This window comes from Lepus europaeus, unplaced genomic scaffold (assembly GCF_033115175.1).
Source record: "Lepus europaeus isolate LE1 unplaced genomic scaffold, mLepTim1.pri SCAFFOLD_80, whole genome shotgun sequence".
In the NCBI taxonomy this organism is placed as follows: domain Eukaryota; kingdom Metazoa; phylum Chordata; class Mammalia; order Lagomorpha; family Leporidae; genus Lepus; species Lepus europaeus.
In genome coordinates, this window is record NW_026909609.1 from 449695 (window position 1) to 471805 (window position 22111).

The following is a 22111-nucleotide window of genomic DNA, read 5'->3' on the forward strand; positions in this document are numbered from 1 at the left end:
TCTTTCACAATGATGACCATTATTTCACTAAAATGTCATCCATTTTGTCATTCCACACCTTCAGGAACTCCTAAGACCCATATCTTTGCTCATTTATTATTACTCCATAAATCTCCATCCTGTTTTTTAATCTTTCTTTTTGGTTTGAATGCCAGTCAGCCTAAGCTCTGGAGCCAGTGATGTCCTTGGAGACTTGGGGTACCTCACAGTCTTACATGGGTGTGCAATCCCCTGTCAATCCTACCAGCCAGACTCAGATGCCTCCTCTCAGCCGGTTGCTGGCTTGTGGATACAAGCTTTTGCAGTTTCCTTCTTAACTCTTCCCTGAGATTGCACTCTTTATACTTTTCTTAAACTTTCTTCCCCTAGACTAGAGCACTAAGCTCCCTACCTATTCTGCCATCTTGGAATCTCATGGTATTATCTTTAGATTTTTAACTCACCATGAGTTGACTTTTCTATAATGTAAGAAGTGTGGGGGTATATTTTTAGCCTTCAGTATATGGATAGTCACTTTCTTTAGTACTTGCTGAAGAAATTTTTTTTCCAAGCATTTTGGTTCCTTTGTGAAAGATGAGTTGCCTGTGGAAATGTGGGTTTATTTCTGTAATGTCTATTCTGTTACACTGAGCTATGTGTCTTTTTTTTTTCTTTGACAGGCAGAGTTAGACAGTGAGAGAGAGAGAAAGGTCTTCCTTTCTATTGGTTCATGCCCCAAATGGCCATCATGGCCGGTGTGCTGCGCTGATCCAAAGCCAGGAGCCAGGTGCTTCCCCCTGGTCTCTCATGCAGGAGCAGGGCCCAAGCACTTGGGCCATCCTCCACTGCCTTCCCAGGCCACAGCAGAGAGCTGGACTGGAAGAGGAACAACCGGGAGAGAATCCAGCACCCCAACCAGGACTAGAACCTGGGGTGCTGGTCCCACAGGTGGAGGATTATCCTAGTGAGCTGTGGCACCAGCCTATGTGTCTGTTTTTATGCCAGTGCTTTTATGTTTCTGTAATATGTCTTGAAATCAGATATTGTAATTCCTTCAGATTTATTATGTTTTTAAAGATTGCTTTGACTATTTGAGGGTTTTCTGGTTTCAAATGAATTTTTAGTTTGCTTTTTCTACTTCTGTAAATAATTTATTTTCTTTTTAAGAAGATTTATTTGAAATACAAAGGCAGAGTGACAGAGATATAGTAAAAGAGTTCTTGAATCTGCTAGTTCACTTCCTAAATAGCAACAATTGCTGGGGTTGAGCCAGGTCAAATCCATCTTCTGGAGCTCCACCTAGATCTCCCACATTGTTGGCAGGGACACAGGAAGTTGGGTCATCTTTTGCTGCTTTTCCAAGCACATTAACAGGGTGTTGGATCAAAAGCATAGCTGTCAGGACTTGAACACTTGTTCTGAATGGGATACTGGCATTGCAAGTGGCAGCTTAACATATTGTGCCAAAGTGCTAAGCCCTCTGTGAAGGATTTCATTGATGCTTTGATGATGTCATTGATGCTTTGATTATAATTGCATCAAATTTGTACATTATATTGGACAGTATAAAAATTTCAAAGATACAAGTTTTTTCAGTATTGGAATGTGAGACATCTTTCCAACTGTTACATATTTAATTTCTTTCATCATTGCTTTGTGATTTTGTTGTACGAGGCTTTCAAATCCTTAGTTGAATTTATTGTAAGATATTTCATGTTCTTGTCACAATTGTAAATATATTCTTATAATTTTTCCCAGTGAGTTCACTATTATCTACAAAAGTCCTACTGATTTTGTTTTTATATTGTATTGCCAGTTGTACTGAATTCATTTATCAGTTCCAGTTCTCCATTCTCCTAATAGACCTGTTATCTACAACCAGAAATATAAATTTGAATTCTTATTTTCCTGTTAGACTAGATACTGTTCTTCTCTGATTTCATTCATTTGAATCATTTCCTATTTTTGTTAGTCTAGCTAGAGAATTATTTTTTCTTTTCAAAGAATCAGCTCTTCACTTTTATCAGTTTTAATATGCTTAAGATTCTTCCTTGTTTACTTCTGCTGTGATAATTATTATTCACTTTTCTCTACTGCCCTTGGATTTGACTCATTCTTGTTTTTTTCTGGGTCTTTGAGAAGGATAATAGTTGTTTATCTGATTTCTTTCTTGGGTTTCTAGAATTTTTGGCCATTTGAAGTTGTAGTTTGTAGTTTCTATATTTTAGTTTCTACATTTCTCTGATAATTAGACCTATGTGACTGCAGGACATGGTGGAAGCAATGAGGATGTATTGATTTACTAATAAACTACCACAGAGGATATGATTTAAGTCAAGGAAAATTACTTCTCAGTGCTGTGGAGATTGCAAATGTAAGATCAATTTCACAAGAGGCTTGATTTTTCCATATGCCATGCTCCCGATGGGCTTCACACATATGATATTGTGTATGATGTTGCATTAGTTATTAGCACTTCAAGGTATGAGTTTTTAGGGAGGCACATTTCAGTTCATGACCATAAAAGGGCCCTATGTTCTGCTTCATAGACAGCCATCTCTGGAGGGGACAGAGAATTTGAAGTGGGTGTTAGGATTTCTCATAGTATTACTTTCAATACTATCTCATCAAAAGTTGTACTTGCATGTACATATACAAACACAAAAATACTTGTATACATGAACACATACTACAGAGGAAATGCCTGATGGCTGTGTGCAGGTAGCATCAATACAATAATCCATAAGATTATCTTATTGGCAGACATTAAAAAGCAAATTAGAAGGAATGACAACAAAATCTACAGTTCCATAATATATACATACACACACACACACACACATATATATATATATATATATATATATATATATATATATAATATTCAGTGTTTATAGTTGTTAAAGAATAAATAATGATGTGTGGGACATAAAACCTAAATCTATCTTGCATTGTTACACACTAGTCTACATGAAGGATGTCTTCCTAAAACCTTTTCCTAGGCCAATGCTGTGACCTAAGTTAAGCCTCCACCTGTAGCACTGGTGTCACATATGGGTGCCAGTTCATGTCCCTGCCATTGCACTTCTGATCCAGCTCTTTGCTAATGGTCTGGGAAATAAGTGGAATATGGCCCAAGTGCCTGGGCTCCTGCATCCATGTGGGAGACCCAGAGGAACCTCCTAGCTCCCGGCTTCAGATCAGCCCACCTCCAGCTGTTGTGGCCATTTGGGGAGTGAATCAGTGGGTAGAAGACCTCTGTTCTCTGTCTCTTCATTTCTGTGTCTGTAACTGTGCATCTCAAATAAGTAAAAAAAAAAAATCTTTAAAAAATAAAAGAGAAAACCGTTCACATTTTATAATTTCTGGTATGAAAAACTTGCACAGGACTATAGTACACATAGGAAAGATACATTCTAAAAATCATAAATCTAGTGCATTGTAGCAGAAATTTTAACAAATACTTTTGATTTTCTCAACATTATATTCTAAATTAATGACATAGTCATTGTGGGTTTTTCAGCTCTTTGGCAGCCGCTCATACTACTTAACAGCTTTTCTAAATTTATCACTATGCATGTTTTTTAACACATGCATTGGATTTTACTAGTTTAGTGAACATGGAGTTGCCTATTACAGGATTTTTAAAAATTACATTTTAGTGATACATGTAGTCAACATCTTCATAGTCTCCAAAACAACTAAATAATAACATGAATCAGTTTTAAGACTGACATTTGATTGTCATTAACTAATTCAGCTAATTTGTCATTAGTATACTGTTATTACAAACATAATTAATAATTAGCTAAGCATATAAGCATTAAAATTGAATGATTCATAGAATGTAGGCAGTAGGGACACTTGTTAGTAAAATTTATGAGAATTACTTAAAATCTAAACAAGAAGCTAGTAAAGTCCCAAAGATGTATAAGAAGCAAAGAAATACCACAGAAAATGTAAGATTCAATAAGAACAAGAGACTTGGTGCTCTCTGAACACAGGTCTGCTTACTTCTCCCGTATCTTGACACAGTGAAATGGAAACACCAGCACCCCTCTCCTGTCTGCTGCCCATTTGGGGGCAATCCATCCTTATTTGCTCTCTCTCCAGTTATCTGTTGCCAGTAATATGTTCTGGGTGAATGTGACTGAGAGGTAGGGTCTTGTCTTACGTGAATGATGGAAGCTCTTTGGTAAGATAACACATAGATCCCATCTTCCATTATATGTCATATTCACAATAAGCATATCTACAGAAACATCACATTTTTAGTAACTTTAGACTAGTAGACTTGGGGATAGGGAAGATTCTCTCTCTCTTTCAAATAAGTAATTTTATTTAAAAAAATAAATATACCCCAATCTCCAACATGTCTCTAAAGATCCCACCTACTTGATCCCTTGATTCCCAGATTGTGTTCTTCAGGGTGTGCTTTCACAGGAAACTGGAATTGAATCAGGAGTGGAGTTGGCACTCAAATCTGTGCATTGTGGAATGTGAATGTCCATAGCAGCATCTTAAAAACTTGGTCAAATGCCCACTTTCAAATTTGCTTCAGGATGAACAGCAATGTTCTGTTGTTGAGAGTGGTGATATTTACACATAACTAAAATCCATGTAAAATATGACTTCCCTTCCCTAGGATACATTGCATCTTTTAAAGAATATTAATTCATTAGAAATTAATAGAGTAGTAGAAGGTGGTTCTAAAAGAATGATTCTGGATGGCCTTGTTAGGAATGGTGACATAAAATTTATCTGTTTTTTTAAAGAATGTAATTATAAAATAAGTAAATATAAAACTAAGTGGTCAGACATGAGTGAAGACTAATACTTTTATTTGTGATGAATCAGAAAAATCTGATTTCAGGTCTTCTTTTTCTAGCATGAAGTTTATTTTTTATGGCTTCTTCTATTTCTTTAATGTTTTGCAATTTTCATTGTAGAGATCTTTCACCTGGTTGGTTAAATTTATTCCAAGGTATTTGATTTTCTTTGGAGCTATTGTGAATGGTACTGATCTTACAAGTTCTTTCTCGTGCATGGCATTGTCTATGTATTGAATTTCTGTGTTACCTTTATATCCTGCCACTTCACCACTCTTATGAGTTTCAAGTCTTCTTTAAATGTTTGGTAGAATTCAGCAGCGAAGCCGTCTGGCCCTGGGCTTTTCTTTGTTAGGAGGGTCTTTATTACTAATTCAGTCTCCATCTTGGTTACTGGTCCATTTAGATTTTCTGTATCTTCATGACTAATTTTGGTAGATTGTATTTTTCTAGGGCCCTACCCATTTCTTCTAGGCTTCCTAGTTTGTTGGCATATACTCTTTGTAATAATTTCTGATGATTCTTTTTATAATTATTGTTACATTTACTTTTTCATCTCTGATTTTATTGATTTGGCTCTCTGTGTTAGTTGCACCAATGATGTATCAATTTTATTTGATTTAAAAAAATCAACTTCTCATTTCACTGATTTTTTTTTCTTTTATTGGTTTCAATTTTGTTTATTCTTTTTTAATTTATGCATGTATTCTAATAATCTCTTTGTGGAGTCTTTTGGTTTCCCTATATATAAGATCATGTTATCTGCAAACAGGGATAATTTTAGTTTCTCCATTCTAATTTGTGTTTCTTTGATTTCCTTTTTTTTTTTTTTTTTTTGGCTCTGGTTAAAACTTTCAGAATTGTATTGAATAGCAGTGGTGAGAGTGAGCAACTTCATCTGGTTCCAGTTTTCAGTGGAGATGCTTCCAACTTTTCTCATTCAATATGATACTGTTGAAGATTTGCCATATATGGCCTTGATTTTGTTAAGGAATGTTCTTTCTACACCCAATATGTTTACAGTTCTTATAATGAAAGCATTTTGTGTTTTATAAAATGCTTTTTATGCCTCTATTGAAATCATTATATGGTTTTCATTCAGTTTGTTAATGTGATGCATCACATTTATTGTTTTGCTTATATTGAGCTATTCCCTTATACCAGTGATAAGTCCTTCTTGGTCTGTGTGAATGATCTTTCTTATGTGTTGCTGGATTCAATAGGCAAGAACTTTGAAGAGGATTTTTGCATTTGTGTTCATCAGTGGTATTGTTCTGTATTTATCTTTCTGTATTGTATATTTTTCTTCTGGTTTTGGAATGGAGGTAATGCTGGTCTCATCAAGGAGACCTAAAGTCAGGAGACTGGAGCTTCTTTCATATCTCTCACAGGGGTTCAGTGGTCCAAGCATTTGGGCCATTCTATGCTGCCTCCCTAAACACATTAGCAGGGAGCTGAATCAGTTTGAAGCATTAATGCTATGATACTACCCTTGTAGTTCAAGGATATAGAACCCATCTGGTACAAAGTCCCTTTTATGGTGGGCCTTGAGAACTAATGGACTTCACCTATGTTCCAGGTAATTTAAAATGCATGTGAGCCCCTAGAATGAAGAAGACACAGAGAGAACTAAGGATAGCACCTATAGAATTTATTTTGACTGATTTTAATACCTTTCATTGATTTATCTAGACTTTTAAAAAGATTTATTGGGACCAGTGCTGTGGTGCTGCAGTTAAAGCCTCTACCTGTGGTGGCAGCATCCCATGTGGGCAGTGGTTCATGTCCCAGCTACATCATTTCCAATCCAGCTCCATGGTAATGTGTCTGGGAAAATATGTCCCAAATCCTTTAGCTTATGCACCCATGTAGGAGATCAAGAAGAAACCCCTGGCTGCAGGCTTCACATTAGCCTAGCTCCACATGGCAGCTATTTGGGCCATGAACAAGCACATGAATGATCTCTATTTCTCTCTCTGTGTCTCTTGAACTCTGCCTTTCAAATAAGTAACTTTTTTTTTTTTTTGACAGGCAGAGTGGACAGAGAGAGACAGAGAGAAAGGTCTTCCTTTTGCCATTGGTTCACCCTCCAATGGCCACCACAGCTGGTGTGCTGCGGCTGGCACACCGTGCTGATCTGAAGGCAGGAGCCAGGTGATTATCCTGGTCTCCCATGGTGTGCAGGGCCCAAGCACTTGGGCCATCCTCCTCTGCACTCCTAGGCTATAGCAGAGAGCTGGCCTGGAAGAGGGGCAACCGGGACAGAATCCGGTGCCCCGACCAGGACTAGAACCTGGTGTGCTGGCGCCGCTAGGTGGAGGATTAGCCTATTGAGCCACGGCACTGGTGTCAAATAAGTAACTTTTAAAGAAGATTTATTTATGTATTTGAAATAAATAGTTATGAGATCTTCCATCCATTGATTCTCTCCCCAAAATGGCCACTATGGCCAGGGGTGAGCCAGGCTGAATCTTAAGAGCTGCATCTGAGTCTGCCCTGTGGGTGGCAGAGGTGCACACACTTGTGCCATCTTTTGCTGCTTTCCCAGAAGCAGTAGCAGGGAGCTGGCTCAGAAGTGGAGCAACTAATGCACAAACTGGCAGACATATGGGTTGTCAGCATTGTTCATTCCCCTCATAGCTTCACGTAAGGTTTCTAGTCTTGCCTGCTGAACACTTCTTTTTGTCATTTATTAAACTTTTATTTAATGAATATAAATTTCCAAAGTACAGCTTATGGATTACAATGGCTTCCCCCCTCCCATAACTTCCCTCCCACCCACAACCCCCCCCCCTTCTTGCTCCCTTCAACCCTTCCATTCACATCAAAATTCATTTTCAATTCTTTTTCTATACAGAAGATCAGTTTAGTATATATTAAGTAAAGATTTCAACAGTTTGCCCCAATATAGCAACACAAAGTGAAAAATACTGTTGGAGTACTAGTAATAGCATTAAATAACAGTGTACAGCACATTAAAGACAGAGATCCTACATAATATTTTTTTTAAATTAATTAATTTTCTATGCCATTTCCAATTTAACACCAGGGTGTTTTTTTTTTTTTCCATTTCCAATTATCTTTATATACAGAAGATCGATTCAGTATGTAATTAGTAAGGATTTCATCAGTTTGCACCCAAACAGAAACACAAAGTGTAAAAATACTGTTTCAGTACTAGTTATAGCATCACTGCACATTAGACGACACATTCAGGACAGATCCAACATGAGATGTAAGTACACAGTGACTCCTGTTGCTGACTTAACAATTTGACACTCTTGTTTATGGCGTCAGTAATCTCCCTAGGCTCTAGTCATGAGTTGCCAAGGCTATGGAAGCCTTTAGAGTTTGCCGACTTTGATCTTATTCCAATAGGGTGGAAGTTCTCTCCTCCCTTTGGAGAAAAGTACCTCCATCTTTGATGGCCCCGTTCTTTCCACTGGGATCTCACTCGCAGAGATCTTTCATTTAGGTCTTCTTTTTTTTTCTTTTTCATGGTGTCTTGGCTTTCCATGCCTACAATACTCTCATGGGCTCTTCAGCCAGATCTGAATGCCTTAAGGGCTGATTCTGAGGCCAGAGTGTTGTTTAGGACATCTTCCATTCTATGAGTCTGCTGTGTATCCCGCTTCCCATGTTGGATCCTTCTCTCCCTTTTTGATTCTATCAGCTAGTATTAGCAGACACTTGTCTTGTTTGTGTGATCCCTTTGACTCTTAGACCTATCAGAGCCATCAATTGTGAACTGAAATTGATCACTTGGACTAGTGAGATGGCATTGGTACATGCCACCTTGATGGGATTGTATTGGAATGCCCTGGCACATTTCTAACTCCACCATTTGGGGGAAGTCCGATTGAGCATGTCCCAAATTGTACATCTCCTCCCTCTCTTTTTCCATTCTTATATTTAACAGGGATCACTTTTCAGTTACAATTTAAATACCTAAGAATAATTGTGTGTTAATTACAGAGTTCAACCACTAGTACTAGAACAACAACAACAACAAATACTAAAAAGGATAAAATATTACATTGTGCATCTAGAGTCAGGACAAGAGCTGATCAGGTCATTGTTTCTTATAGTGTCCATTTCACTTCAACAGGTTTCCCCTTTGGTGCTCAGTTGTCACCGATCAGGGAAAACAAATGATATTTGTCTCTTTGGGACTGGCTTAATTCACTCAGCATGATGTTTTCCAGATTCCTCCATCTTGTTGCAAATGACTGGGTTTCATTGTTTCTTACTGCTGTATAGTATTCTATGGAGTACATGTCCCATAATTTCTTTATCCAGTCTACTGTTGATGGGCATTTGGGTTAGTTCCAGGTCTTAGCTATTGTGAATTGAGCTGCAATAAACATTAAGGTGCAGATGGCTTTTTTATTGGCCAAATTAAGTTCCTTTGGGTAAATTCCAAGGAGTGGGATGGCTGGGTTATATGGTAGGGTTATGTTCAGGTTTCTGAGGAATCTCCAGACTGACTTCCATAGTGGCTTAACCAGTTTGCATTCCCACCAACAATGAGTTAGTGTCCCTTTTTCCCCACATCCTCTCCGGCATCTATTGTTGGTAGATTCCTGAATGTGCGCCATTCTCACTGGGGTGAGGTGAAACCTCATTGTGGTTTTGATTTGCATTTCTCTGATTGCTAGTGATCTTGAACATTTTTTCATGTGTCTGTTGGCCATTTGGATTTCCTCTTTGGTCCTTGACCCATCTCTTAAGTGGGTTGTTTGTTCTGTTGTTGTGGAGTTTCTTGATCTCTTTGTAGATTCTGGTTATCAACCCTTTATCTGTAGTATAGTTTGCAAATATTTTTTCCCATTATGTCGGTTGCCTCTTCACTTTCCTGACTGTTTCTTTTGAAGTACAGAAACTTCTCAATTTGATGCAATCCCAAATGTTAATTTTGGTTTTGACTGCCTGTGCTTCTGGGGTCTTTTCCAAGAAGTCTTTGCCTGTACCTATATCTTGCAGGGTTTCTCCAATGCTCTCTAATAATTTGATGGTTTCGGGTCATAGATTTAAGTCTTTAATCCATGTTGAGTGAATTTTTGTGTAAGGTGAAAGGTAGGGGTCTTGCCTCAAGCTTCTGCACGTGGAAATCCAGTTTTCCCAGCACCATTTATTGAATAGACTGTCCTTACTCCAGGGATTGGTTTTGGATCTTTGATCAAATATAAGTTGGCTGTAGATGTTTGGATTGATTTCTGGTGTTTCTATTCTGTTCCATTGGTCTATCCATCTGTTTCTGTACCAGTGCCATGCTGTTTTGATAAAAACTGCCCTGTAGTATGTCCTGAAATCTGGTATTGTGATGCCTCTGGCTTTGTTTTTGTTGTACAAGATTGCTTTGGCTATTCGAGATCTTCTGTGTCTCCATATGAATTTCTGCATCATTTTTTCCAGAGAATAATGTCTTCGGTATCTTGATTGGTATTGCATTGAATGTATAAATTGCTTTTGGGAGAATAGACATTTTGATGATATTGATTCTTCCAATCCATGAGCATGGAAGATTTCTCCATTTTTTGGTATCCTCTTCTATTTCTTTCTTTAAGGTTTTGTAGTTTTCATCATAGAGATCTTTAACGTCCTTGGTTAAGTTTATTCCAAGGTATTTGATTGTTTTTGTAGCTATTGTGAATGGGATTGATCTTAGAAGTTCTTCCTCCGCCGTGGCATTGCCTGTGTACACAAAGGCTGTTGATTTTTGTGCATTGATTTTATATCCTGCTACTTTGCCAAATTCTTCTATGAGTTCCAATAGTCTCTTAGTAGAGTTCTTTGGGTCCCCTAAATAAAGAATCCTATCATCTGTAAAGAGGGATAGTTTGAGTTCTTCCTTCCCAATTTGTATCCCTTTAATTTCTTTTTCTTGCCTAATAGCTCTGGCTAGAACGTCAAGAACTATATTGAAGAGCAGTGGTGAGAGTGGGCATCCCTGTCTGGTACCAGATCTCAGCGGAAATGCTTCCAACTTTTCCCCATTCAACAGGATGTTGGCCGTGGGTTTTTCATATATTGCTTTGATTGTATTGAGGAACGTTCCTTCCATACCCAGTTTGCTTAGAGTTTTCATCATGAAAGGGTGTTGTATTTTATCAAATGCTTTCTCTGCATCTACTGAGAGAATCATACGGTTTTTCTTCTGCAGTCTGTTAATGTGGTGTATCACATTGATTGTTTTGCGAATATTGAACCATCTTAGGTTTTCTATGTCTTCCTGGCTCAATTTAGGTAGGTTGTATGTGTCCAAGAATCTGTCCATTTCTGATAGATTTCCCTGTTTGCTGGCATACAAGTCCTTGTAGTAATTTCTGATGATTCTTTTTATTTCTGTGGTGTCTGTTGTTATGTTTCCATTTTCATCTCCGATCTTATTGATTTGGGTCTTTTCTCTTCTTTTTTAGTTAGTTGGGCCAATGGGGTGTCAATTTTGTTTATTTTTTCAAAAAACCAGCTCCTCGTTTGGCTGATTTTCTGTAATGTTTTTTTTTTTGGATTCAATCCTGTTGATTTCTTCTTTGATTTTAATTATTTCTCTTCTCCTACTGGCTTTGGGTTTGGTTTGCTGCAGATTTTCTAGATCCTTGAGATGACTTGAAAGCTCATCTATTTGGTGCCTCTCCAATTTGTTGATGTAGGCACCTATTGATATAAACTTTCCTCTTAACACTGCTTTTGTTGTATCCCATAGGTTTTGGTATGCTGTACTGTTATCCTCATTTACTTCCAGAAAATTTTTGATTTCTCTTTTCATTTCTTCTATGACCCATTGTTCATTCAGGAGCATGTTGTTCAATCTCCATGTGTTTGCACGTGCTCTAGGGATTCCTGAGTTGCTAATTTCCAATTTCATTCCTTTGTGGTCTGAGAAGCTGCATGGTATGATTCTAATTCTTTTGAATTTGCTGAGACTTGCTTTATGGCCTAGTATGTGGTCAGTCCTAGAGAAGGTTCCATGTACTGCTGAGAAGAATGTAAATTCTTTATGTGTAGGATGAAAAGTTCTGTAGATATCTGTTAGATCCATCTGGGCAATAGTGTCATTTAAATCTACTGTCTCCTTGTTGATCTTCTGTCCTGTTGATCTATCTCTGAGAGTGGAGTATTGAAGTCCCCCAGAACTGTTATATTGGGGTCTAAGTCTCCCTTTCATTCCCTTAACAAGTCTTTTAAATAAACTGGTGCCCTGTAATTAGGTGCATATACATTGATAATCATTATATCTTCCTGTTGAATGGATCCCTTAATCATTATATAGTGCCCCTCTTTGTCTCTCCTAACAGTTTTTGTGGTAAAGTTTATGTTGTCTGATATTAAGATGGCTACGCCCGCTCTTTTTTCATTTCTGTTGGCATGGTATATCTTTTTCCAGCCTTTCACTTTCAGTCTGTATGCATCATTGTTGGAAAGATGAGTTTCTTGTAAGCAGCAAAAAGATGGGTTTTGTTCCTTAACCCAATCAGCCAATTGGCGTCTTTTAACTGGACAGTTCAGGCCATTAACATTCAATGTGACTATTGAGAAGGAGTAACTTTGCCCTGTCATTTGCCAAAGATATTTTCTAATATATGGTTTGAGATTCCTGTGATCTTTTGCTGTGAGGTTTCCTTCCTTTACCTTCTTTCATATTGGTGACTGTGTTTCTGTGTTTCTGTATGTAACACATCTTTAAGCATCTTTTGCAGGGCAGGACGAGTGGCGACAAATTCTTTCAGTTTCTGTTTGCTGTGAAAGGCCTTTATTTCACCTTCATTCACAAATGAGAGCTTTGCAGGATATAATATTCTGGGCTAGCAGTTTTTTTCTCTTAGTACCTGGGCTATATCTCACCATTCTCTCCTAGCTTGTAGGGTTTCTGATGAGAAGTCAGCTGTGAGTCTAATTGGAGATCCTCTGAGAGTAATCTGGTGTTTCTCTCTTGCACATTTTAGGATCTTTTCTTTATGTTTCACTGTGGTGAGTTTAATTACAACGTGTCGTGGTGAGGATCTCTTTTGGTCATGTTTATTAGGGGTTCTATGAGCTTCCTGTACTAGGATGTCTCTGTCCTTCTCCAAACCTGGGAAATTTTCTGCTACTATCTCACTAAAAAGGCCTTCTAATCCTTTCTCCCTCTCCATGCCTTCAGGAACTCCTAGAACCCGAATGTTGGGTTTTTTAATAGTATCCTGTAGATTCCTGACAGTATTTTTTAGATTTCTGATTTCCTCTTCTTTTCTTTGATTTGACTGTTTCCTCTCCTGTTCTCTGTCTTCTAATTCCGATATTCTCTCTTCTGCTTCACCCATTCTGTTTTTAAGGCTCTCTAATGTGTTTGTCATTTGATCTATTGAGTTCTTCATTTCATTATGGTTTCTTACCACTATCACAGTTTCATGTTCTACTAGTTGTTTCATTTCATTTTGATTCCTCCTTAATGTTTCATTTTCGTGCAACATGTTTTCTATCTTGTCCATTAAGGATTTCTGTAGTTCAAGATTTTGTTTTTGAGAACTTCTTAATGTTCTTATCAATTTTTTGAGATCTGATTCTTGCATTTCCTCTATCTCTTCATCTTCATAATCTTGAATTGGGGTGTCTTGTTCATTTGGGGGCATCATAGTGTCTTCCTTGCTCTTGTTACCTCAGTTTCTGCGTTTGTTGTTTGGCATGTTAGAGATAATTTGTGGTTTGTGGTTTTTTTTTTTTTTTTTTTTTTTTTTTTTTTTTTTTTTTTTTTTTTTTTGCGCTGTGGTGTTTTTTTCTTGTTCTACTATGCCTCTAAGTGGGCTGTCTGCTTTGATGGATCCTTAGAGGCTGTGATGGGTGTGGCCAGAGAGCTCTGCTTGATTCTTCAGGTTTAAGGCTGTGCAAAAAGTGACTCACCCAGATTGTTCTCTCCCTTGCTCCTTGCTGGATCTCTTTTTTTTTTTTTTTTTTTTGACTCAGTTGGGAAGTAATTCCGCACAGCTGAGTGGAATTGAGGGTAGTTGAAATCCTGCCTCTGTGAGTATTCATTTGATCTACCCCTGGGACCACACAAAGAGTTTATGCAGCCCTCAATGTGTTCTCAAGTTTTGCCACAATCCCAAGGTTACTGAGTTTGTGTACTAGGTGAGTTCGTTCACCTCCCTCGGATTTTCACAGTCTCAGATTGTTAGCTTCACCTGTTTTCACTAGATTCTAACCTCCTGTTATTTCTCCCGACCAGAGTCGAGTTTTTTCTGCCTGGCTACTCGTGGTTGCCGCTTTACATATGTAAAATGGCTCCTGCTCTTTGTTTTGCTTGGCTTTGTAAGGTGAGTGGAGAGAGAGGCTAGTGTCCATGCTGGTTCCCCTGATTTATTCTTTTTTTTTTCTTTCTCCTCCAGTCAGCCTGGTGATCTTTGCCCAGTGGGGCCTCAGGCCTCTGCCTTTCCTCGCCAATGTCTCGGGTTTCTGAGGTTTTTGTCTTACCTCCCGTTCCCGCACTGGCGAGATTCTGCAGCTCGACTCCCGCGGCTGGGCTTCCACGCGATGGGCTCCCTGTAGGTCCTCTGTGTAACATACATCCACTAGATCCAGAAGCATTTCCTCTGCAGTTTTTTTCTTGAGTCTTTTTCTGAGGCTACAGTAATTCCACTTTTATTAAACTATATTTTCCCAGACTATTGGTGCACGTCCTCATATCCGCCATTTTGGCTCTCCCCCCCCCCCACTGAACACTTCTACATTCTTCTCCTTAACATTGCTCCTTTATGGGTCAATATTGTCCCTCTTTCAGCCTGTCCTGCAGTCTCCCTTGACAGATTCTGGCCATTTGTGACCTGAAACTCGGTTTCCTTGCAGTATGGGTATTTTTTACAGCCTTTAGAACATAGTTTGACTCCCTGTTGAATGCTTTTGTGTGGCTGCCCAGTGCTAAATAAGTCTAAAAATAAACCAGATCCTTGGGGCCGGTGCTGTGGTATAGAGTGTAAAGCTGCCACCTGCAGTGTTAGCATCCCAAATGGATGTTGGTATGAGATACAGTGGTTCCACTTCTGATCCATCTCTTTGCTATGGCCTGGGAAAGCTGTAGAAGATGGCCCAAGTGCTTGGGCCCCTGTACCCTTGTGGGAGACTCAGAAGAAACTCCTTGCTTCTGGGTTTGGATCAGTGCAGCTCTGGCCATTGTGGTCATCTGAGGAGTGAACCAGCAGATGGAAGACCTCTCCCTCTCTCTCTCTCTGCCTCTTCTTCTCTCTCTGTATAACTCTGACTTAAAAAATAAATAAATAAAAGAAATCATATCCTTAATTCCTCCTTCATACCCATATAGAAAATACACAACTGTCAGTGTTGTTATGTGACAGAATTGATATGTTGACCAAAAGTGTTCGATCACAGGTGATGATAACATTTGAAGACCTAGCTGTGTACTTCACCTGGGAAGAATGGCAGAATATGAACAAAGCTCAGAATGCTAGAAACTTACAGCAGTCTGGTCTCCTTGGGTGAGTGACATCCATCACAAGCTGAATGGCAATATTTTCTTGCTATTTGACAAATAAGTGAACACTTCATAAAATTTAATAATGGGCAGGTATAAATTTAAGTACATGAATAATCTGAATACCTGTCATCAAGGAAAGGATTCATATTGGAACATCTGCTGCATAGCTCCTAGACCAAGCTGTACTCCTGTAGTTAACCCAAGATAGATTTCACAAAGTCTTACATTGTTTCCATTAATAGGACAATGCATTAGCAAACCTGACTTGATCTTCAAGTTGGAGCAAGGTGCAGAGCCATGGATGATGGAAGAATGTCTAAATCAGAGCCTTCCAGGTCAGTTTGCACATAATGGGCAGGGGGGCCAAGGCAGAAAGAGTGTAACAGGTCTTGACTGGTGCTCTTTCCATGATTTATTACCAAGTCTTGCTCCTGATGACAGCTGGTTTTGTGCAACAGACACTCAGACACAGAGTATCTAGGGGTAACAGTGTTTCTCCAACTCTTTTGTTCTTGAGTGAAGATGTTCTTTGATTTCAAAAAGACAAAACCCTTCCAATCCTCTTCTGATGTTACTAATGCACTTTTCTGATTTAGATACATTCCTCAAATGCTAATTTGTCCTTCTATACCCTTTCATAACTTTTCCTTCATCAAGTTATTAATTCCTTTGGTGCTCATTAACTGGGTAATTTGTTACTTATAGAAATTTGTTACTTACTCATCACTCAGATTGAGTTCCAATCATGTTTTCCCGGGCAGGAAACTTGCTATTTTAGCATCTCAGGACTGAACCAGTAAATGCTTTCTCTTTCTTTGTCTCTTCTTTTAATTTTTTTTCTCTCTGTGACTCAGATAAATAAGAAAATGATAGGTTGTTGGAAACATTTGAGAAGTGAGCCAGAGGCTGACAACCCCCTGTTTCATTCTCTCTGTGTCTCATTCTCTGTCTCTCTGATTCTCAAGTGAGTAAATAAGTAACTAAACGGCACAAGATGGTCAGGAGTAAGCCTCTATGATGTGATTAACACATGTTGCCACAAAACCCATTCTGCCATACTTGAAAAAAATTAAGTTAGTAAACAAGATTGTGATGAACTTTGGGTTATATATTGGATCAAATTAAAATATCCATGTATTAGAGTGTAAAAACAATATAATTGTCATGAATTAGTATCTTGAACTGATATTGTAAAAATCTTATACTGCTTGGATAACTAGTAACTTCATTTCCTTTACATGAATATGCTAGAAGAAACAGTTATATGTGATTCATTGACATGGTTTTTTTTTATTATTATTATTAATCTTACAGTTTCCATGAAAAGGGGTGACCTGTCTAGGATCGACCAGGAAAGGACAAAAATCTGAATCAGAATGTAATGAAAAATAATAAGACATCAACTCCCAAGAAAGCTGAATTAAGAAAAATGTTTAATTTAAGTTCAAGCCATATTCCAAAACTGATTATTGAAAAGAGAAATAGTGAGCATGGAAAAGCTGCTTTCCAGAAATCATACCTCATCATACATCAGAAAATTCACACAGAGGTTAAACCTCATAAATGTGATGACTGTGGAAAAGCCTTTGGCCACAAATCAGACCTCATCAAACATCAGAGAATTCACACAGGGGAGAAACCTTATGAATGTAATGACTGTGGAAAAGGCTTTGCAGCTAAGTCAGACCTCATCAAATGTCAGAGAATTCACACAGGGGAGAAACCTTATGAATGTAGTGACTGTGGAAAAGCCTTTGGCCATAAATCACAGCTCACCAAACACCAGAGAATTCACACAGGTGAGAAACCTTATGAATGTAATGATTGTGGAAAAGCCTTTGGCCAGAAGTCACAACTCACCGATCGTCAGAGAATTCACACAGGGGAGAAACCTTATGAATGTAATGACTGTGGAAAAGCCTTTGGCCACAAGTCAGACCTTATCAAACATCACATAATTCACACAGGTGAGAAACCTTATGAATGTAATGAATGTGGAAAAGCCTTTGTCCAAAAGTCACAACTCATTAATCATCAGAGAATTCACACAGGTGAGAAACCTTATGAATGTAATGAATGTGGAAAAGCCTTTGTCCAAAAGTCACAACTCATTAATCATCAGAGAATTCACACAGGGGAGAAACCTTATGAATGTAGTGACTGTGGAAAAGCCTTTGCAGCTAAGTCGGACCTCATGAAACATCATAGAATTCACACAGGGGAGAAACCTTATGAATGTAATGACTTTGGAAAAGCCTTTGTACAGAAGTCACAACTCATTGATCATCAGAGAATTCACACAGGTGAGAAACTTTTTGAATGTAAGGATTGTGGAAAAGCCTTTGGCCAGAAATCAAACCTCAGACCTCATCAGAGAATTCACATAGAGGAGTATCCTTATGAATGTAATGACTGTAATGACTGAATTACAATTCATATGGTAGCCAGGGCTAAACCAGGTCAAAGCCTGAAGTCAGGAACTCAAGCTAGTTCTCCCACATAGGTGGTAGGCATCCAGTCACTTGAGCCATAATCTGATGAATCGCAGAGTATCAGGATGGTGAATGTGATTGCTGCAATAGAATCCAACCACGGCTACTGCAATACGGAATATGGTGAATCCAAAGAACATATTATATGATATACCAAATGTCCATCCCTAGTAGACTTATCCTTAATGTCTGTTTTCTAGGTTTGTAGTGGTTCTGTCATAATTTTGAGAAAGGAGATTACTCTTAGTTTTGTTCCATAACTTTGCTAAGATGTGCTGTGTAAGTTTTAATTTGTAATTTTCCATAATAGCCCTTATAAAGGCCTTGCTCTCACAAAAGAGCTTAAGTGTGAAACTCCTCAAAAAAATTTAGGAGCTGGTGTTGTGGCAAGCACACATCTGTAGCACCAGTATTTCCTTCTCCCCACCCCTGTCTCTCTTTATAACTGCCTATCAAATAAATAAGTAATAAATAAAGAAAAATGAAGAATTTAGTTATCTTACTCATTTTTTGATATTGCACAATGCATTCATTGTACCCTAGAGTGTGTAATATAGACATTGGTATGGAATGTAGGAAAAGGGATGGATATTCTGAAAGAGTTTACTCTTTAGACTTCATTTCTTTCTTATTTATTTATTTTTTTTTTTGACAGGCAGAGTGGACAGAGAGAGAGAGAGAAAGGTCTTCCTTTGCCATTGGTTCACCCTCCAATGGCCACCACGGCTGGCATGCTGCAGCTGGTGCACCACACTGATCCAAAGGCAGGAGGCAGGTGATTATCCTGGTCTCCCATGGGGTGCAGGGCCCAAGCACTTGGGCCATCCTCCACTGCCTTCCCATGCCATAGCAGAGAGCTGGCCTGGAAGAGGGGCAACTGGGACAGAATCCAGCACCCCAACTGGGACTTGAACCCGCTGTGCCGGCACCGCTAGGCGGAGGATTAGCCTGTTGAGCCATGGCGCCGGCCTAGACTTCATTTCTCATACAATATTCCATGGAGGCTGGTCTTGCTGCCATGGTAATCACTGGGAACAGAGCATCAGTTAACCAAGGAAAGCTGCTGTATTTCTGAGCCAGAGCTTTCAACACACAGTGTATGAAACTACGTTTGGCTTAAATAAGAAGGGCCCTTCTGCTTCTCTTTTCCTCCATTCTGAATATAGGTTACATTGCAGAGCACTCCTCACCACTTTTCTGTACACTGGCACTCCCTAATCCTTGCTATCTGAGTCCTGCAAAACTGCTTCTGAGGGAAGTAGATTCCTTAGGGAACTACATGTTGCCATTTTCTCCTTTACTTATCACAAGTAATAAAGCTTTCTTCTCAGCAATTCCCAGTTGAAGCTGATTATTCCAGGACATTGCAAATGATTGGATCTCTTGTGTCTGCTAAAAATGACTGCATTTTTAGAGGGTGCAGGTAGGCTTCTCTCCCTTTCAGAGTAGAGTTTCTCCTGTAACTGTGGCATGAGGAAGCTGATGGCTTCTCTTAAACAGAGTTTAACACTAATTTTCCATCAGGATATTGGACACTGGTCCATGTGCTGTGTCAAGGTTTGAAGTCACAAGAGAAACCACAGGCACAAGGTGGCAGGCTTGAGCTGGATGGGACTTAATACTAATAGCTGGATCGGAAGGCTTGAACCACATTTCTACTAGGAGCAGGAACTGGAAACCCTGGATTTCTCTCCACATGAAAAGTTTCTATCTGTAACCTTTAAGGACTATGTGTCTTCATCTAGGCCAACAGTGGTTCTGGGGTTAATACAGCATGTATAGGGGTTAAAGGGTAGGAGAAGGGTCATTTTGAGGTCTCAGGAAGAGGAAGAAAAGAGCACATAAATAAGCTCAACCTGATAATCTGTTGATTTATCTCCAGTAAACACGGCAGATGTAGAGGAATTGACTGATGGGAGGGGCTTCACTTGACACCCCAGGGGGCTTAAGAATGTCCCTGTGGTTAGTATACAGTTGATCTTCTCTATATAAATTAAAAATGAATTCTAATGAAGAGTGGGATGGGATAGGGACTAGGAGTTGGGATTTTTGAGGGGTGGGAATGCAGGTATGGGGGGGAAGAACAGCTATAATCCAGAATTTATTTTTTTGCCACTGTGTAGTATTCCAGTGTACATATCCCGTATTTTCATAATCCAGTCTTCTGTTGATGGGCATTTAGGTTGATTCCATGTCTTAGCTATTGTGAATTGAGCTGCAATAAACATTGAGGTGCAGTAAGCTCTTTTATTTGCCAACTTAATTTCTCTTTGGTAAATTTTGAAGAGTGTGAGGGATTGGTCATGTGGTAGAGCTATATTCAGGTATCTCCAAGCTGACTTCCATAGTGGCTTTACCAGTTTGCATTCCCACCAACAGTGGGTTAGTGTCCCTTTTTTCCCACATTCTCACCAGCATCTTTTGTTAGTTGATTTCTGTATGTAAGCAATTCTAAGTGGGGTGAGGTGAAACCTCACTGTGGTTTTGATTTGTATTTCCCTGATGGCTAGAGGTCCTGAAAATTTTTTCATCTGTTGAACATATGGATTTCCTCTTTTGAAAAATATCTGTTTATGTCCTTAGCCCTTCTCTTAAGTGGGTATTTTGATTTGTTGTGGCAGAGATTCTTGGATCTCTTTGTAGATTCTTGTTATTAATCCTTTATGAGCTGAATAATTTGCAAATATTTTCTCCCATTCTGTCAGTTGCCTCTTCACTTTCCTGATATTTTGATTATTACTGCCCATAGCATGCCTTGAAATCTGCTATTGGGAGGCCCTCAGCTCTGTTTTTGTTATATAGGGTTGTTTTAGCCATTCAGGGTCTCCTATGTCTCCATATGAATTTCAGCATCATTTCTTTCATATCTGAAAAGTGTTTCTTTGGTATTCTGAATGATATCATATTGAATCCATAAATTGTTTTTGGAATAATGGGCATTTTGATGAAAATGATTCTTTCAATCCATGAACATGGAAGATTTTTCCATGTTTTTATATCTTCGTCTATTTCTTCCTTTAAAATTTTGTAATTCTCAGCTGGCGCCACGGCTCAATAGACTAATCCTCCACCTGAGGTGCTAGCACACTGGGTTCTAGTCCCAGTCGTGGTGCTGAATTCTGTCCCAGTTGCCCTGCTTCCAGGCCAGCTCTCTGCTGTGGCCCGGGAGTGCAGTGGAGGATGGCCCAAGTGCTTGGGCCCTGCACCCCATGGGAGGCCAGGAGAAGCACCTGGCTCCTGCCTTCGGATCAGTGTGGTGCGCCAGCTGCAGCATGCCAGCCGTGGTGGCCATTGGAGGGTGAACCAATGGCAAAGAAAGACCTTTCTTTCTGTCTCTCTCATTGTCCACTCTGCCTGTCCAAAAAAAAAAAAAATGTAATTCTCATTGTATATTTCTTTGACAACCTTGATTAAGTTTATTCTAAGTTATTTAATTTTTTTAGTAGATATAGTGAATGGCATTGATCTTAGAAGTTCTTTCTCAGTTGTGGCATTGTCTACATATACAAAGGATGTTGTATTTTGTGTTTTGATTTTATATATATTTTTAAAAGATTTATTTATTTATTTGAAAGAGTTACACAGAGAGAGGACAGGCAGATAGAGAGAGGTCTTCCATCTGCTGGTTCACTCCCAATTGGCCACAATGGCTGGAGATGTGTTGATCTGAAGCTAGGAGCTGGGAGCTTCTTCTGGGTCTCCCACATGTGTGCAAGGGCCCAACGACTTGAAGCATCTTCTATTGCTTTCCCAGGCCATAGCAGAGAGCTGTATTGGAAGTGGAGGAACCAGGACTCAAATTGGTGCCCATATGGGATATTGGCACAGGCCAGGTCATTAACCCGCTGCGCAACAGCGGCAACCCCTGATTTTATATCTTGCTACTTTACCAAAATCTTCTATAATTTCCAATAATCTCTTAGTGCAGATTTTTGAATCTCCTAAGAGAAGTCATATTGTCAGCAAATAGGAATAATTTGATTTTTCCTCCCCAATTTATATGCCTTTGATTTATTTTTCTTGATTAATGGCTATGGCTAAAACTTCCAGTACTATATTGAATAGACATGATGAGTGTGGGCATCCCTCTTTGGTACCGGATCTCAGTGGGAATGCATCCAACTTTTTCTCATTGTATTTGATGCTGGCTGTGGATTTGACATAAATTGCCTTGAGTGTGTTGAGGAATGTTCCTTCTATACCCAATTTGTTTATAGTTTTCATCACGAAAGGGTGTTGTATGCTATCAAATACTTTCTCTACATCTATTGAGATAATCATATGATTTTTCTGCAATTTGTTGATGTGATGTATTGCATTGATACATTTGTGAATGTTGAACC

General features: G+C 38.9%; 1 protein-coding gene across 11 annotated transcripts in view; it reads left to right on the top strand.

Moving 5' to 3' along the window:
- The window catches only part of LOC133755702 (zinc finger protein OZF-like), a 53495-nt gene that overhangs the window by 12068 nt on the left and 19316 nt on the right, over positions 1–22111 (top strand). For 6 of the 11 annotated variants that reach the window (XR_009865463.1, XM_062185738.1, XM_062185737.1 and 3 more), the window contains 4 exons: positions 15171–15277; positions 15519–15611; positions 16591–17579; positions 18424–18543. Coding sequence is in view for 9 of the 11 variants with exons in the window: in XM_062185738.1 (XP_062041722.1) it covers positions 16658–17579; positions 18424–18543 (1042 nt within the window). In the remaining 2 variants the exon portion in view is untranslated. The remainder of the gene's footprint in view (positions 1–15170; positions 15278–15518; positions 15612–16590; positions 17580–18423; positions 18544–22111) is intronic. The other 5 variants (XR_009865464.1, XM_062185742.1, XM_062185744.1 and 2 more) reach the window with 2 other exon arrangements.